This window comes from Ammospiza nelsoni, chromosome 3 (assembly GCF_027579445.1).
Source record: "Ammospiza nelsoni isolate bAmmNel1 chromosome 3, bAmmNel1.pri, whole genome shotgun sequence".
NCBI classification, from domain to species: domain Eukaryota; kingdom Metazoa; phylum Chordata; class Aves; order Passeriformes; family Passerellidae; genus Ammospiza; species Ammospiza nelsoni.
The window spans coordinates 30,946,705-30,964,628 of record NC_080635.1 but is presented as its reverse complement, the minus strand read 5'-3'; the positions used below and the strand labels follow the sequence as shown (position 1 = coordinate 30,964,628).

Sequence of the window (17,924 nt, the reverse complement as noted above, 5' to 3'; positions counted from 1 at the left end):
GTATTCTTTTACACCCCTTTAGCATCCAGTCTATAATATTTTGCATTTTCATCTTACTGTCAAGCATATCTCCGGGTGACCATGTCTTTTTGAATGCCTGAGTTTAAAAACATTTCTCTGTGGCATATATATGTGACAGTGGAGTCCAAGTCAAAGCCTGTGCCAGCAGTGCTACTGAGCAGCTTCCCAAAAGCAGCACATTCCTTACTCATCACTACACTCTTGACAAAGGGTAGAAGGACATTGGGGCCTGGTCCTGTCCAGATCCCACCTCTTTATTGGAAATTTTTTTCATTTTTTCCCCTCCCATATAAGAGATACCTGGATGTTGCATAGCTTCTACTGAATGAAACAGTGAGTGCACATGTAGCTTAAAGTTGTAGATACAGAAGGATGTGCTTGCTTCTAATACTGTTTCACATTTTTCTTACAACACTGCTAGTGACAGGACCACTTACTCGCCAGCACTTGGTGTATCTTCTTTGTTTCTTTAATTGTCGATCTTTTGGCTTTGAGTCATAAGCATGTCTAAGAATTTCTAAACAATATATAAGAATTTTTCTTTAGATGTTATTATGGCGGATGATATTTCCCAACAGCAAAACCATGAAAAACCTAAGTAGCAGCTACAGAGAGATAGTAATTGAAACTTCAAATACAATAGAAAAGTTTTAGTGCAAAGGGGATACCTTCTTTGCACTAAGCTGGACACTTCAAGGAGCTGTGGACAGTCTTTCAAATGAAGACATACAGCCATAGTTGCCTGCAAGCTCAAAATATGGGATGTATTTTATATATACATATATTATATATATGTATATATATATTACAGTCATATACCTGTACTTTGGAGGGGTAGAATATCTCCAGTAATAGAGAGCAGAACATGAGTATTGGCATATAGATGTACACCAATTTGGAAAAAGAGAAAAAAGACATCTCTTTATAGCAAATGAAAATTTATAAGTGCACACATACATCTGATATTTCTTTCTTTGTATGTCTAGAATGGCCACTGTAAACTCCCAGTTCATTGCAATGGTGAAAACTGGAGCATCCCTTCCTCTCTTTTGCCCTTAAATTGAAGCACAAGGACACTCAAAACAGCACTCCAGTAGAGCTACCAGTAACAATTTCTGAGCTACATGCCTTGGTGCTGAAGGGAGAAAAATGTGAACATCAGATTTGAAACTACTAAACAGAATTAGTGAATATGAAGACAAATACCTCTTTGGCACCTCTGGCCAAGAGTACATAATATGATTAAAACTGCTGTGCTGTGTTACAGGAAGATAATTGTCAAAAACTCTGTTTGATTCATTTGGAAATGTACAAAATTGATTAAAGATCTCCCTCAGAAAAGTTGATCCCCATAAAAGAAGGAAAAAAACCACCTTCATTTAATTTTTTTTTAATATCCATCAATTCACCACAAATATGTCAATTATATTTTTTCACCAACAGTTACTGATGTTTCTTAAATGACCTAAAACAAAATTGCTAAAATGAAATTACAAGCTGTAATGAAATCCACTGTCCATCACTGTTTAGAACTGATTAAATAATGTCCCATTTTAATATCAGGCTTCTAATTCATCAGGCTTCTAAAGTGATGCTAAAAATGCTGATAGGATTTAAATTCATAAACAAAAGTTTAGAGAGACAATAATCTAACTAGAGCTTTCATGCTCAGTTTGAGAGATGAATAAGATCAAAATAAGTGGAGCTTGAATTTCATGCAAATGCCTTTATTGCAGATAAACTAATTGAAGTTAAAAACTTTTAGAGTCTTATTACCACCTTTTTGCACTTATTTAGATTATGTTATTAACAAATCAGTTTTTAAAAATACGTATTCCTTAAATTTCAGCTGTTACTTTTCCACCCATGTTCTTTTGGATCTGAGAAGAGGATTGCTTATCACTGATGTTTTTCTGGGAGAGTACAGGAACCTCTTTTTGCCACTAGATAGCACTGATTCTTTACTTACAATATTGAGCCTGGTTATGTTATTTTCATTGAGAAAAAGAGAATGTGGAAATAACTTTTGCACTAACTTATCCTATTTGCTTTATCTGTGCCAATATCCTATAATAATGAAAGAGAATATATATTTAGGAACAGAACAGAATTTTGAAAAAATTAGATGGAAAACCAAATTTTATTCTTATATAGACAGCTGGCTTTAGCATTATAAATAACTTGTTCTTAATATTATATAGTAATAGTTGATATCCTTGTTTAGGGAGGCTGGGTGTTACTTCAGAATTGTCACCTTGGACTGGAGTTCATGGAAGAACTACTGGAGACACTTCTTACTGCTGAGATCCAGAATGACACATTCCGAGTTTGGATAACTACTGAACAACATCTTAAATTCCCAATTACACTGCTACAGGTTTGTTCAAATATTTAATTCAGGTACTTAATGAAAATTATTCACATTAATTATGTAAATGGCAGTAAAAAAATGGAGGGGAAAAACCCAAGGAAAAAATGGACTTTTGTTACAATGTAAATATGTCAATGTTGGTGATGGTTTTACCCAAGAGAAATTAAAGGTCTATGTTCAAAATCTTTGTGCCTAATCTACTATGACTGCAGAAGAGAAGTGTTTGGAAAGACCTGTTTGTAGCCTTGCAGTACTTGAAGGGGTCCATAGGAAAGATGAGGACAGACATTTTAGTATGCTGTGTTGCAACAGGTCGAGGGATTCTGGTTTTAAACTGAAGAAGGTTTTATTTATAAAAAGATATAAGTTTTTTACAATGAGGGTGGTGAGGCACTGAGGCAGGTGGCACCCAGAAAGGTATTGGGTACTCCATCCCTGGAAATATTCAAGGTCAAGTTGAACAGGACTCTGAGCAATGCTATCTGTTTGAAGATGTCACTGATCTTCAGGGGGTTGGATTGGATGGCCTTTAAAAGGTCCTTTCCAACTTAAACTATTCTATGATTCTCTGTACTCCTTTTATGCAGTTTAAGTACATATCAACTTCATTTCTACAAGGCTTCAGTTATTTGCATTTTATTTATAACTAGTAGTTGTGGCATTTTCATATGTTGCTATTTTTGTTTCAGTAAACAAATCCGATTTCTTTTTCTTGTGACAGATTGCTATAAAGTTCACAAATGAACCTCCACAAGGTATACGTGCTGGACTGAAAAGAACATTTTCTGGAATTAGTCAAGATCTGTTAAACGTTAGCAACCTGCCTATGTGGAAACCTTTGCTTTACACTGTCGCTTTCCTGCATTCTACTGTTCAGGTATTTCTTAAAAGGTTTGCAAATAGTGGTGTAATATATGGAGTCATTCTAATAGAGTTTCCTGAAAAAACACATTCTGATATTTATTGCAGCATCATACTGCAGGACTAAAGCTTTAACGGCTGTAATCTGTATTTCAAGGCTCATTATTATATCTTTTTTTTTTAATGGCTTTTAAACAATTCTCATATAATGGGCATTTAGAAAGTTTTTTTTCTCATCTAACTTCAGCTGATCGAAAGTTAGTCATTGGGTATATGGGAAAAAATTCTCTCTGTAGTCAATAGAAATAGATAAGCATGCTGAAACAGAAAACCAGCTTATCTGACACAGCTGTCTTTCTCTAAGAGTGAATATTTTTCTAGAGATATATCATTCTCTCCATTGATTTTAAAGGCAATCCAGATGCCTAACTTAGAGTAGCTATTTTCTAGATGGCTAAAATCAAATAAAATTTTTGTAACATCTGTGCCAATGTTTTTTCTACATTAATTCCAGTGTGAGAACAAAGACATCTATACATTGTACTTTAAAGAGAAATAAGTTTTGAGATCACAATAAAGACTAATATTCTGAGCTCTCTGAATGTGCCTCCTTTTCACCAAGGATCTCAAAATAGTTACAAAACACTGTTTAAACCTTAGGTTCTACTAAGCATCTTGTATTTTTTGGTGTAGGCAGCCGGTGAGAGAAGGACAATTTTTGATGTTCACTGTTACAGCATTCTGCATTATTTTCCTTCTTCTACCCTTTTTAAACCATGAAAAAGTTGTTCTGTGTACTGCCTCAGGATTATACTGTTCTTGTGGAACTAGAAGATCTATGCTTATTCAACCCATCAGTATTTTTAAAAACTATTACAGCTATTCATCTATTAAGAAATTTTATGAATTGCCAACCAACAAGCAATATTTACATTGTCCTGCCTTTAAAGTGACCAGGTCTTAATATCCTTTGGTGACAAGATCATGATGATAAATATAGCTTAAGATGTAATTCAAAAAACTTTGCAGGAAATCATTACACTTTTCTGCATGGTATTATTGGTTAATGCTGTCTCATCTGCTTATAAGCAGATGATGGTTCCCAACACTCTCATTGAAAAATGAAAGGTGGAGGGTTTTTTTTCATTCTAGTTCTTTTTAAATATTGTAGCTAGGGTGCCTAAATGTTACTTCAGGTGTCAAAGACTGTCAGTGATTAGTGAGCTAGTAATATAAAATCTGATAAATATGGTATTACTTAGATAATTTTAAATTTTAATTTATTAATTTGATAAATGTCAGCACTATTCATAAATTCTTGGATTAATTTGTTCTACATTCTGATAAAAAGTCATTGAGCAAATTAACTGAGATGACTTTAATATACTTGTGAAAAATCTAATAGTGCTAGATATTGAAAGGGTTTGGGCTACAGAATATTTATTCTTTACTTTCGTAGTTGAATATTTTTCTGTTAATTTCCAAGTAGGTGGGCAATAGTATATTTCAATAATGTAATGGTGGCAACCTTAACATAAAGTTTTGAATTTTGAAAAAATGTTCTTTAAGAAAAACATATTGAAACAATAAGACAGAAGTGGCAGTATAAAACTCTTTGGAAAACTGAGCATAAATATAGGAACTTGAAAATTTTAAATATCATTAGTTGATAGTATATGTAAAAAGAAGAGAAAAACTGTACCATGCTAAATTAATTAATTGTTTAATATAAAAATCTCATTATCCACACAGAAGTGTGGCATTGTAAACTTGAGACTTTCAAATTGATTACTAAAGTTATTAATACATTATTTTGTTGCTTTTTCTATAAATATTTGTCCCTTATGGAATAACTTAACTGTATTATTGATATGTTTGAGGCATACAGCTATTTCCTAGGCTACATTTCTTCTCCAGTTCAATTCTTTACTCCACTGGTATTGTTACTGAAATTTATTAAGGAAAGAAAATTATAAGTTGTTTCATAAATATATTTGGTTTTAATTTTTTCCTAAGGAGCGACGCAAGTTTGGACCTTTGGGTTGGAATATTCCCTATGAATTTAACTCGGCAGACTTTACAGCCAGCATTCAGTTTATAATTAATCACCTAAAAAAAATTGACATCAAGAAGGTGAATGCTAAAATCTTTATATAGTACATTTTAATGCTTTGAATGGCAGCAGAAATTGTTTTTTCCTCATGTTTATCATAATTTACTCATTGCTATTCATTTAGTGCCACTTCTAATGATCAAAGGTTGAGGTTCTCTGCAAGAAAATCAAGCTGAAATATTTTATGTGCTGTCATGCATGTAAAAATACCTATTTGTTAAGAACATTAAAATTTGTTTTTCTTTTTCACTGTATCCAAATTTAACAAGTCTGTATGTTATCTGTTTTGGAAAGGGAGCTAAAATATTTACCGAGTTTGATAGAGCAAATCAAAGCTCTCTACAGCTGCCATTAGATCTTCTACTGCTTAGCAGGGAATAGCCATTCCTTATGAAGCACCACTCAGCCACAAGAGAAAAATGAGAAATAGGAAGAAGGGGTGGTGTAGGGAGGATGGAATGTGGGGTAAGAAGAGAGGCAATAGCAGCTGTGAGTGATTTTAGGTCAAACAAGTAATAATGAAATATATATATATATAATATATATATATATATATATATTATATAATGAGATTTTACTTCTAGAGATCAAGGTATATGAGGAGTGGCTGAGGAACCTGGAGTGTTTAGCCTGGAGAAAGGAGGCTTGGGGTGACCTTGTCACTCTCTACACCTCCCTGAAAGGCGGGTGTAGCCAGGTGGGGATTGGCCTCTTCTCCCAGGCAACCAGTGCCAGGACAAGAGGACATAGCCTCAAGCTGTGCCAGGGGAGATTTAGGGTGAACATCAGGAGGATTTTCTTAGTGGAAAGGGTTGTCAAGCATTGGAATGGACAGCCCAAGAAGGCTGTGGAATAACTGTGCCTTTAGGTGTTGAAGAAACAACTGGACATGGCTCTTAGTGCCATGGTCTAAATTGGTGTTTGGTCAAAGATTGGATGCAGTGATCTTAAAGGTCTTTTCCAATGTAAATGATCCTGTGATTCTGGATTTATAGTAGCAGGATCAAGCCCAACCCTTCTATAAAATTACAGAAGGGTTGAGCTCAGTAAATACATTAGAAATAACCTATTGTTATATATAATGTTTTCAGTTTACGTTTCAGAATGAGTTTTAGATTGTATTTAAATTAAAATCTTCTTCTTACATATAATAACTATAGTCTTTCATGTACTTTACTTGCATCCAGGGGATATCATGGAACACAGTACGCTACATGATTGGAGAAGTACAGTATGGAGGCCGAGTCACAGATGACTATGACAAACGTCTTCTCAATTGCTTTGCAAGGGTAGGAGATCTCAGAAATACGGTTATTTGTCATGTTTATTGGTAGCCGTAATACAGAAAGCAGAAGGTCTTCTTTCTGCTGAATATGCATTTCACCAGTTTTCAAAGTAAATCAAATTTTTCAAAACATCATTCTTTGGCAGTGAGGATCTTCCCTTTGGTTCCTCTTTGGTGAGGAGCAGAAGCTTAAAAAGACTCAGCTGGAGTCAAACTTAGTAGACATAATTATTAACGATTTACAGTTGTCTTAAAGTAAAATTAGATGCAGTAGCTGAAACAAGAACCCTAATCCTCCAAGAGTAAAAGTGAGGTTTAAAAGCCCCCTAAGTAGCAAAATAATTGCTGTCTTTCTTTTTTCCCCATGGATTTTTCACAGGTATGGTTTAGTGAAAGTATGTTTGACAGTGCTTTCTGCTTTTATACTGGCTATAAAATTCCAGTATGCAAAACTCTGGAACAGTACTTTGAATACATCCAGTTACTTCCTGCTATGGACACCCCAGAGGTGTTTGGTCTCCATCCCAATGCTGATATTACGTAAGTAGGTCTCAACATATTGAAAATGGAGAATGATTCTTTTAGTATTTGGGAACAAATTCCTATCAAGTGTTTAGGTAAAGTATATTTTGCATTGGAAATCTAGGATTCATGTGAATTTCACTGTTGAAGTGGAACACTTCCTGTGTATGTACATTGTTATAAATGCAGTATCTTCAGCTATGTTTTACATGTCCATTTAAAGCACTCTTATTACTTACTCCTCATGATTTTACTTTTTTTAATTGAAAACATTATGAAACTTTAATATGAACACGTGATCGGTTGATCTATACAGTTCAACTAGAGAAAGTTTCTAGCATTGGCTTCTGTTTCAAGCAGTTTATTTTTCTGTGCACAATTGTTATATGATTCTCTGGATTGTCATTTGATTTACAACCATGCCTTTTGGATGCAACTACAAACTTATTTTGCAGTTGGTCTGGCCATTTCCATTATTTAAAAGAGGCTTTTCAACTTCACCAAGTACTAGCTCCACTTTAAATTTTATCTTTGACTGAATTCACTCTTCCAGTCCAAACAATCTGTGTAACAGCTTGCCCTTTATTTCCCTGTAATATTATATGCCCTGGGAAAGGATATGAACATCATCATATTTTTTTCACTGAAGTTCTTAATAATTCTTCCATGAAATACTGCATTTTCATATGCAGTATGTCCACCTTCCACATTCATTTTTTCTTCATGTAGCTATTTTTCTACCTTTAAATATTGAAATGCAGAGCTGCTGTGAAAACCTAACATCATCTAATATTTTTGGATGAAACAGTAATTTCCCACAATTTTTCAGCATCAAAGTTGAGAGGCTGGTGCCATGTCAAGAGGCCTGTATTCTGGGTGCGCTGTGAGAAGAGTACACAGTCTTACTGTCAACTCCTACTAGCACATACCACTCTTAAAATATGCTTGTGAAGAAAAGAATCTGAGAGTAGATTCTGTTTCAAGTCATTCCCTGATACTTGCAAGACCTCCCTACAGAAATGATTAAAGAAGAAAGACGAGCCAAGATTTAACAGAGAGCTAAACAAAGTCTTGAAGAGAGACATGCTGTAGATCCAAAATTAGGCTTGTAGGAGAGCTAATTTATAGGAGGAAATTTGAGACTAATACTCTTGGAGGAGCTTTAGTGAGTAGGAACAGCTCTCTGATTTCTCTTTAGTTCTCAGTTTTTCCTCCACTTGGTACCTCCACATATTCCTGTTACTTTAGCCCCTTTTCTTCTCCTGTAGATTTTGCCTTGTAGGTATTTCTTTAGAGTTTGGGAAAAATGTACAATGGCTTAATGCTTTTTTTCATGTCTTATCATGGTCATGTTATAAGCAACAATGCACAGCTGCTGTGTCTGAATTTCATCTTTGACGCACAGACCAAATGGATTAACATCCCATAGGGTATAAAATTCTATTCAAATTCTCCTTATAATATCTTACCAAGTCATCTCAGAGTATGCACAAAGCTAACTGCTAGGATTGAAACCCTGAGAGAGCTAAGACCTCTCCATGTTACTATTACTGAGGACAAGAAAAATCTTATCTCTCACTAATTTACCGAGGCAGTTTTACATTTCAGCCAAAAGCTCAGTCTGTTGGTTACAATTGTAAGGCTTCAATGAATTTCAATGCTTCCATTTAGGATTAACACCTGAAGTCATTGAGAATGATTTTAACTTGCTGTATGAATCATAGGTTCTGCAAAGCCACATAGTTAACAGGTACCTGAGCAGGAAAGGAATATTCTGACAATCTTCTGCCAAAACCCCTTCCCAACTGGTTCCCTTCTAAAGCCTTAAATGTAGCTGGATTTTTGTTAAGCTATTGCAGGCTGATGAATGTAGGGTTTTGAACACCATGCTGCAATAGATATTGCTGTCTTCTAGGAAAAGCTGAGGCAATGGTTCTGTCACGTGCATTTTTTCTTAGTTTTCACTTCCAGTGAAATCCCTGATGGCACATATTCCAGCTATCAAATAATAATAGTATGTTACGTCCAAATTCTTGAGAGAATACTCTTAATAATGTTTTTTGGAGCCTAGAATCCACAGAAAATTAATTTTCTTTTTTCATCTTATGACACAATCCACTTTACAATACTGTTTTGGGGAAAAAGAATATAAATATGTATTGAGCGCTTTATCTTACATACTTTAAGCAACACTGACACTATAAATGAGATTCATTTAATGTTGCTGTATCTTCCTTTCTGGTTACTCTAGACTTGCTTAACAGTAATAGAGAAAAATAAATCCTTGTAAAGTGCAATTTCTCTCATCACAAAGCAGACATCTAAAATACATGAGCTGAATAGAGCAATCGAGACAAAGAGCTGTTATGGAGACATCTACACATAAATATCTACATGTGATGAGGGTCAACCCATCACATGCAACTGATTCTGTTCTCAGGAACATGGTACTTCCTCTACGGACTTCTGCCATCTTTTTATTGTTATTGTTTGCATCTATACTTCATTTTATTTGCAATCTAAAGTAAAGTGAGGCTTTCCAAAGCCCAGAAAAATTTTGTTCCAGAGTGGTTTTTATGTTGAATATGTCCCAGTGGTATGTAAATGAAATTCTTTCTTGGTATTTTAACCTCACTTCTGCAGTGGAAAATTACTTTTAATTATGTAAAGACCAAGATACATATTTTTGTCTTTTCTATTTTTATTTACAAAAAAGTCTTGTTCAAAGAGTAATTATTATTTATGCAAGATTCATGTAAGTTCTCCTCTTCAGAAGGTTCCTAGCTTGTGTCATTTAAGAAAGGAATATCATCAATCAGTATCACCTTGATTCCATTCCTTTGATGCTGTTTCTCAAAAGCCATTCTCTCCTTTTCCCCAAATGTCGCAGACATTTTTTCATAGTAATCCTTTCTTTGGGATTTGTGCATCTTCTGGGAAGCTCAGGCCCCAGAAAGAGAATGTAAACAATGATTATCAGCTGCTGTGAAATGCAATAGGATGCACCTGTGATTGGTTCATGTTCCATGTGTACAATTAAGGGCCAATCACAGGGCAAGCTCTCTGGAACACAGGGACAGAGAACTCTCTTGTTTTTAGATTCTATTCTATTCTATTCTTGGCTTAGCAGGCTCTGCAACTTCTCTCCTTATTCTTATTAGTATAGTTATAATGTATTATATATCATATATCAATAAATCTACCCTTCTGATCAAGAAACAAGATTCTCATCCTTCTCTCACCCCAGCAACCTCCTCAGGTCACTGTAATACCCAAAGCTTGCATACTGCCTTCTTTTTAAAACAGTTTCTATTCCTTTTTTTTTTTTTTAGATTTAGAAAGACCATTTTTAAAATTCTGTAATTTATTATAATTTAATTGATGTAATAATCAGGGAACCCATACCTTCTATATAAAATAGTCTGACAGCAGAATTGGAAGAATGGTGCTTACAGTATGAAGAGGAAGGTTCACATATCTCTAATCACTACTTGTTAAATCAGCAAGACAAAAAGGAAAGGTTACAACCACCAGTATGTCATCCAAATTACCAGTAAAGCCATGAGTCCAAGAGAATTTTTATCTTTTCTGCTCATATGTGATCTTGAATAAATCTTTCATTCTTTTAATGGGGCCATAAATTGAAAAAAAGCTTGAGAGTTTTGAGTCTAAAGTAAAGGGTTATGAAAATCCTTGAAAGCCCCCACCATTCCTACCTTTAGAAGCAGAAATTATATCCTCAGAGAAGCAAAATCCCAGTAGTATTTCTTCCATTTTTCTGATTTATAGTCTTTATAATTGCATTCACACTTTTTTTTTTTTTTCTGAAGTACTTTAGTATCTAGCTTCTCTGGTATTGTGACACTGTATCCAAAGCATCTTTAGGTGCTTTAGTTCACACATTCTATCCTTGGTTTCATGTCTTATATAATTATGTATGACAAAGTAATAGAAGGAGATGGGTATCATAGGAAAGTTGAAAAGTAATGCTGACATGCAAATCTATGCTTTGAATCAGTGTAAATGTATGTCCTGCATCACTCATTGATGTCTGTTCCTCGTGTAGCTGATTCCGTAAGGTAAAAGTAGGCACTGCTGACACTTCAGTACTTCAGGCTTTCTTTCTTATTTCCTCTCATAGCTCTATGCCACTGGATAGCACTCCAACAAAAATACTCCTGTAATTATTCTGTTGAAGGACTGATGTGGTCTACCATCTTTCATTATCCAATGCCACACAAATTTAATTTACATTTTTGTATTGACTCAGAACATTAATTTGCATTAGCACTGCCCATGCTTCACTATGGAATAGAAGTTTTTTACCTGCAGTGCTGTAAATCTAGCAGCCCTTGTCATTAATCCTGAAACATCTGAAAGCAGAATGGATTTACTAATTATCAAAGGGGCAGCTTTCAGAGTTATACCTCCACCTTTTCCTGTTTCTGCATTACACTTTTAAGACGTAATTAAATGAGGCAAATATTCTTCCTTGTTACAAAACTTTTATTGTTTCTTCTCAACAAATAGCTCTTTAGAAGACATTAATCAGGAATATGCTCTTTCCTCAGAATCCCTGGTATCGTAGGTTTTTCTGCCCCTCACAATCTCAGCTTGTAGACCTCCTTCTTATCCCTGAATTAGGCACACAGCAAATGTGTAACAGGGAAGAGGGAAGTTTATATTCTTTAAAACTTTGGTAAACCAAACCTTCATGATCAGTGTATTATGCAGTGTGTTATGGTTGGTGCAGGATGCGAAGGAAACCAATTTTGTGCGAGTTTTGATTTGACTTCATAGCACACTGTTTTTTGTGTGTTCTACAAAATTATCATTAACCATTAAAAAATTCTATGTAATTCATAGCATGTTCCTCATCCTCTCAGATACCAGAGAAATACATCAGCTGATGTTCTGGATACTATTACCAACATTCAGCCTAAAGAAAGTGCTGGAGGATCTGGAGAAACTCGTGAATCAGTTGTTTATCGTTTGGCTGAAGACATGCTAGAGAAACTTCCTCCAGATTACGTACCTCATGAGGCAAGCTGACCTTAGTCATGTCCTACTGTTCTCTCTGTTGAGTTTTCCCACTACACATTCCAAAAAAGAAATGCCGAATTGTACAAAAGATCATATAAATAGTAGCAGAGTCAAGGAACCAACACCCTTATTGCTACCAGCATGAATTAGTATGAAGTTTTTTTATCTAAAATCAAGACATCTAACAATTGGCCATGGAGATATGCTGGGGAGACTACGCTCGGATTTGCAAAGCTACTTGGGAAAACAGAAAAAAGTCAGTCTTGACATTTTGTGATAGCAGTCTCCTGGGCCTTCTGGGTGAAGTCCTGTTCTAGCAAAATCATGTGTAATTGGGTAGTATCAGACAAAAAGTAAAAACTACAGCAGTTGTAAGGAGATAAGTGTTAGTTGAATAATACACAAATCTAATATTTACTTTTCTGAACACACGGGTAGCTAAAATGTTGCATACTAAAATGGCATTTCAGTGATTTAGACTTAACTAAATTTCTTCTGTGCTTTTATAATTTAGGTAAAGGCTCGTTTAGTTAAAATGGGAGTACTAAACTCGATGAATATTTTTCTTCGTCAAGAAATTGACCGCATGCAGAGGGTGATCACAGTTGTCCGCACCAGTTTGAATGATCTGAAACTAGCCATAGATGGAACTATTGTTATGAGTGAGGCAAGTAAAGTGCTTCCACTACATATGGAATACTATGCTTTAAAATATTGATTTATTTACTTTGAATATTGTTTAATTCTTTCAGAATTTAAGAGATGCACTTGATAACATGTATGATGCTCGAATCCCTCAAGTATGGAAAAGAGTATCTTGGGAGTCCTCCACACTTGGCTTCTGGTTTACTGACCTTTTGGAGAGAAATACTCAATTATCTAATTGGATATTTCAAGGAAGACCAAAGGTGTTTTGGATAACTGGATTCTTTAATCCGCAAGGTAAGGCTACTTCAAAGACTTGAGTAGTAATGTATTGAATAGTAGTATTTCAATGGTTATGCTGCCAGCATGTGTCACAGGAGCCAAGATGGAAAATGGGTTCAATGTGCACTTACAGGCCAGAAAGCCAACCTTAGCGTAGGCTGCTGAATGGAGCGTGGCCAGCAAGGCAAGGGAGGTGGTTCTGCCCCTCTGCTCTGCTCTGCTCTGCTCTGGGGAGAGCCCACCTGGAGTGCTGCATCCAGCTCTGGGGCCCTCACAGAAAGGATGTGAACCTGCTGGAGCGACTGAAGCAAAGGGCCATGGACACAATCAGAGGGCTGGAGCACCTCTCTTATGAAGGCAGGAAGAGAGAGTTGGGGCCATTCAGCCAGGGGGAAAAGGCTCTGGGGGTGACTTTTATAGCACCTCCCAGTACCTAGAGGGGGCTACAAGAGAGCTGGAGAGGGACTTTTCACAAATGCATTTAGTGATAGGACAAGGGAGGACAGATTTAAACTGAAAACGGGTAGGTTTAGAACTGATACTATAAAGAATTTTTTACTGTGAGGGCTTAAGGCATTGGAACAGATTGACAAAGGAAGTGTGGGTGCCCTATTCCTGGCAGTGTCTAAGACCAGGTTGGATTGGACTTGGTCTAGTGGAATTCTTTTTTTTTTTTTTTTGTGTATGTGACCCTGACCATGGCAGATGAGTTGGAACTTGATGATTTTTTAAGGTCTCTTTCAACCCAAACATTCTAAGTGATTCTATGGTTCTCTGATCTTTTAGTCTGACCCAAAGCCACAGTTTTTATATTACAAGAAGGAAAACATGTGGTTAATAAATAAAACACTTAATCTTGCTGACATATTGTAGCATGATATTATACAACTTCTAAAGTATACTTAATAATAATGATACAGCTTTTAAAGAAAATACTTTTCTTCTGGTTTGAAGCTGTTTAACTCATTCCAAACTGTAAGTTGTGAGTATGGAAGAGCTTTAATCTAGAGCAAGATGTTACAGTAGCGACAAAATGACTTTTTACAGTACAGTAAGAGCAATCACTCACTGGAACAACCTCTTCAGAGACGTGGTAGAGTCCCCACTTCTGGAGGTTTTCAAGATGTAATTGGACGGTGCTAGATAACCTCATCTTCCCTTTCCTATGAAAGGTTGGACCAGGTGAACTTCCCATGTCTCTTCCAACGTGGGCTATGAATGTGCAATAGTACCACAATTTATAGCAGTTCTTTGTCTTTCACAAAGAATCATCAAAACGTATGTATCCATTTCACAGGTTATTTAATGAACAATTTCTTCAAATCCATCAAAGATATGCTGTGAAGTACAAGTAAACATTATCATTCTCTGTTATAGTTTGATATTTTTACCATTTAGAGGAAAGAGGAGGTAAAACAAATTTTAACCATCTTCATGAATAAAAAAGGTATAAGGTGTGTGTTCCTAAGATAATCTCCTTCAGCCTATACAACTACACATACAAAATTCTCATAAGAAACTTGTGTGTGAAACTTGTGTGTGTATGAGGGGTTTTTTTTTAGTGTTTTTGTTTTAATTAGAACTAACCTCTGAAATTCTTGAATGTTATATGAGTTACCTTTGCTTTGTGATGCTTCTGTTCTTACTGGCCTTCCTACTGCCAGAACTGTAAAAACTACTAATACCCAAGTCTGGTTTAGAGTCACTTTCAGAAACAACTGAGGTGCCTGGAGTACATCCAATTTATTATTAAAAGATGGTATTGGGATGCCAGTCAAAACATCATTTGTATACTAAGTGGCACAGCTAATAATCATACTGATCTCTGATGATTCAAAAGCAGCACTCACAGTGGTGTAAAAGAAGATAATGGACCACATTTTTTTGACAAATTAAAACATTTAGCCTAACGGGCAACCAACCTGAGACACAGATGGTCTTGAGCTTTATTATTGCTTCAACCTCTGTGTTAAAAAAACCCAACCGTAGTCCTTCAGCTAGAGAGAGGTTTGCTAAGTGCAAAATATGTACTGTGGGTAGGGGTGAGGTGAGTATATTTGTAAGATCAGACTATATTTGTAATACTGCTCACCAGGAAAATCACTATTAAGAATGCACTTCTCTTTAACTTCTCTTTCTTCCTCTTGAAGAAACAACCAGGTGTTTGGTACAGGTGTTTCTGGTTTTGTAGCTTTTTCCTTTGTAACACATTCAAACCTCTTTGTTGCTCAGTCCTCTGTGCTTAAACTATTCAGCCCTTTGCATCTCAAACCTTTCCTATTTCAAATTTCTGTAAAGTCTGTTCAAAACAATACTCAAAAAATCACCTAACTTGCTGCTCAGTTATGTCATCCTTCACCTTAATTTCCATCTGACACCCTTTTTTCCCCTAACAAAACACACGTTTTTCATTCCTCATAGGCACTGCATTGAGTAGATTCCTCACACCCACATAGTGGTTTTATTATCATATTCAGACACATATTTTCTGTTTTCCATCAATGAAATTTATTCTACTTCTTTCATTTAAAACATCCCCTTCTTTTAGCTAAGTTGCCTTTACATAAACATCAGCTCGCACAATGGATAACTTGTTTGCCTTGAAATTCTCTCTTGAAAGACACCTTTATCATGGATCCTGTAGTTAATTGCCTTATGATAATTTGTTAGTCAGCGTCCTGACCAAATATTTCTTAATAGAAATTTAATAGAAGAAAAAAGTACATGCCATTTAAAAATATTTTTCTTGGTGTAATGCACAGTATACCACTTTTGTCACTCGTTCCTATTTTGGTCCCAAAGCAAAGTTTGCTATCATTAGTCAGGATGCTCCATTTCCAATACAACTCTGATTATCTGTCTGCAAGTTCAGTGCAGGATCATGCTAATAACTGAGCAAGATTTTATTTTATAATGTGAGATAAATACTAAATGTCTGGCTTAATTTCTCAAGGATTCCTGACAGCAATGAAACAAGAAGCGACTCGAGCACATAAAGACTGGGCTTTGGATAAAGTTGCAGTACATAATGATGTGCTAAAGCTGACCAAGGAAGAAATCATATCACCTCCTTCTGTACGTATGACATGCAAAGATGTTTCAGAATTAATTTTGGTATTTAGCTTATATTATGTACCATTGAGTCATTTTATATTGATAGAGGAAAAAGTTACAACTGTCTTCACCTTAATGCTTTTGCTCAGCATAGAAGCCAAACACTAAGTATGAAGATATTAATTAAGAAAAATATTTAGTTAAAAGAACTGTTTTCATTGTACCACCTGTTAATTTTTGGAATTTATAGTAAACTTTACATGAAACTTTGTAGTATATGCACTTTATTAAAGAATTTTTGTTGCCCTCCATTTCAGTAGCATTATCTTCTGAAAAAGGATTATATTATAATTTAAAATAAAATTGTTTGAAGAGATTCAATGTCAGATTTTTTTTACTATAAAACATACACTTTTTTTAATGGTTTAAAAAAATTATGCTTTATGTGTTGTGATGTATCTGCTTACTCTTCACACAGGAAGGAGTTTATATCTATGGGCTCTTCTTGGAAGGTGCAGGCTGGGACAAAAGAAGAAGCATACTTGTTGAGTCTTCACCAAAGATTCTTTTTGTCCAGCTGCCTGTGCTCCATATGTTTGCTGTTGATTCAACCAGACCTAGGGATCCCAGGCTCTATGTTTGTCCTCTTTACAAGAAGCCCAAGAGGACAGATTTGAACTTTATTACAGAGGTATTTTTAAAGACAGCAAAGTCTCCAGACCACTGGATTCTGAGAGGAGTGGCTCTTCTCTGTGACATCAAGTAAGCTGCTTTTCCTGCTATGGCAGAAGAGTATGTGGCGCCTGTGACAAACTAAATGTGTAATTCTTCTACTGCTCTTTATTTGGAGGCTACTTGTCATTATACTAGAAATTGCATTTCAGTCTTGGCTTACTGATGTTCTTTCTCTGCTGTCAGCAAATTCAGTTTGCCTTGGCTGTTTGTTGATAGTTCTGAAGTAAATCTTTCCAAATAAGTTCATTGCTTGTACTCTTTGAAGTATGCATTATATTACTTTAAATGGATATTTGCTTTAAGAATGTCAAATAAAATGTTATTAAAACTTACAAAAATAAAAACTTTGCTTTTTTTATTCTTTCACATGTAGAACTTTTAGCTTGTGTTTCAGTGATGTATGATGACAAGAAAATTTAAAATCTCCTAGATACAAACTTAAATTCCTAGATTCTGTGTGATACACACCTTATTTGTCATGAGTCTGCAGGAAACTATATGACAAAAAATATAGTTGATCCATATTTTTTGGATGGAAAGCTTTCTGGGAAAGCTTGGGCTTTCCCAGATCTCACTTGTTCTAGTTAAACTATCTAGATTAAGTAAAATTACACCAGGAATGTTTGTGGCTGGAATATCTGACAGAGGCCAGTATGTTTTTTGTCCAGTTTAGCTGTGTGGGAACAGAAGTAGAACAGTTCCAACTGCTAAATATGGATTTTTTTTTTTTTTAATTATAGAACCAGATTATTTACAGGTATAATTATTTTGTCTGCATTTCCTTGTAGCTCTAAAGTGTGGGTTGCAATCCATGAAATGACCCTCACAGCATTATTCTGTGATGATATTCAGGAATATCCTAACCATGAGTTTTCCATATACAATTAGTATTAAACTAATTCTATTTATGTAATACTAAACAAGACATGCAGTCTACACTATCTCTTTAATAATCTCCAATAAGCTTCTTCCTTCAGATACATTTATTTGAC

At 35.3% G+C, this 17,924-nt stretch overlaps 1 protein-coding gene across 1 annotated transcript in view; it reads left to right on the top strand.

Moving 5' to 3' along the window:
* The window catches only part of DNAH8 (dynein axonemal heavy chain 8), a 112,971-nt gene extending 95,934 nt beyond the window's left edge, over positions 1–17,037 (top strand). The window contains exons 82-91 of the mRNA XM_059467920.1: positions 2,246–2,398; positions 3,114–3,269; positions 5,270–5,386; positions 6,554–6,655; positions 7,031–7,191; positions 12,060–12,216; positions 12,731–12,883; positions 12,969–13,158; positions 16,097–16,218; positions 16,676–17,037. Coding sequence (XP_059323903.1) covers positions 2,246–2,398; positions 3,114–3,269; positions 5,270–5,386; positions 6,554–6,655; positions 7,031–7,191; positions 12,060–12,216; positions 12,731–12,883; positions 12,969–13,158; positions 16,097–16,218; positions 16,676–16,963 — 1,599 coding nt within the window. The 3' untranslated portion in view covers positions 16,964–17,037. The remainder of the gene's footprint in view (positions 1–2,245; positions 2,399–3,113; positions 3,270–5,269; positions 5,387–6,553; positions 6,656–7,030; positions 7,192–12,059; positions 12,217–12,730; positions 12,884–12,968; positions 13,159–16,096; positions 16,219–16,675) is intronic.
* Positions 17,038–17,924: the final 887 nt, after the last annotated feature.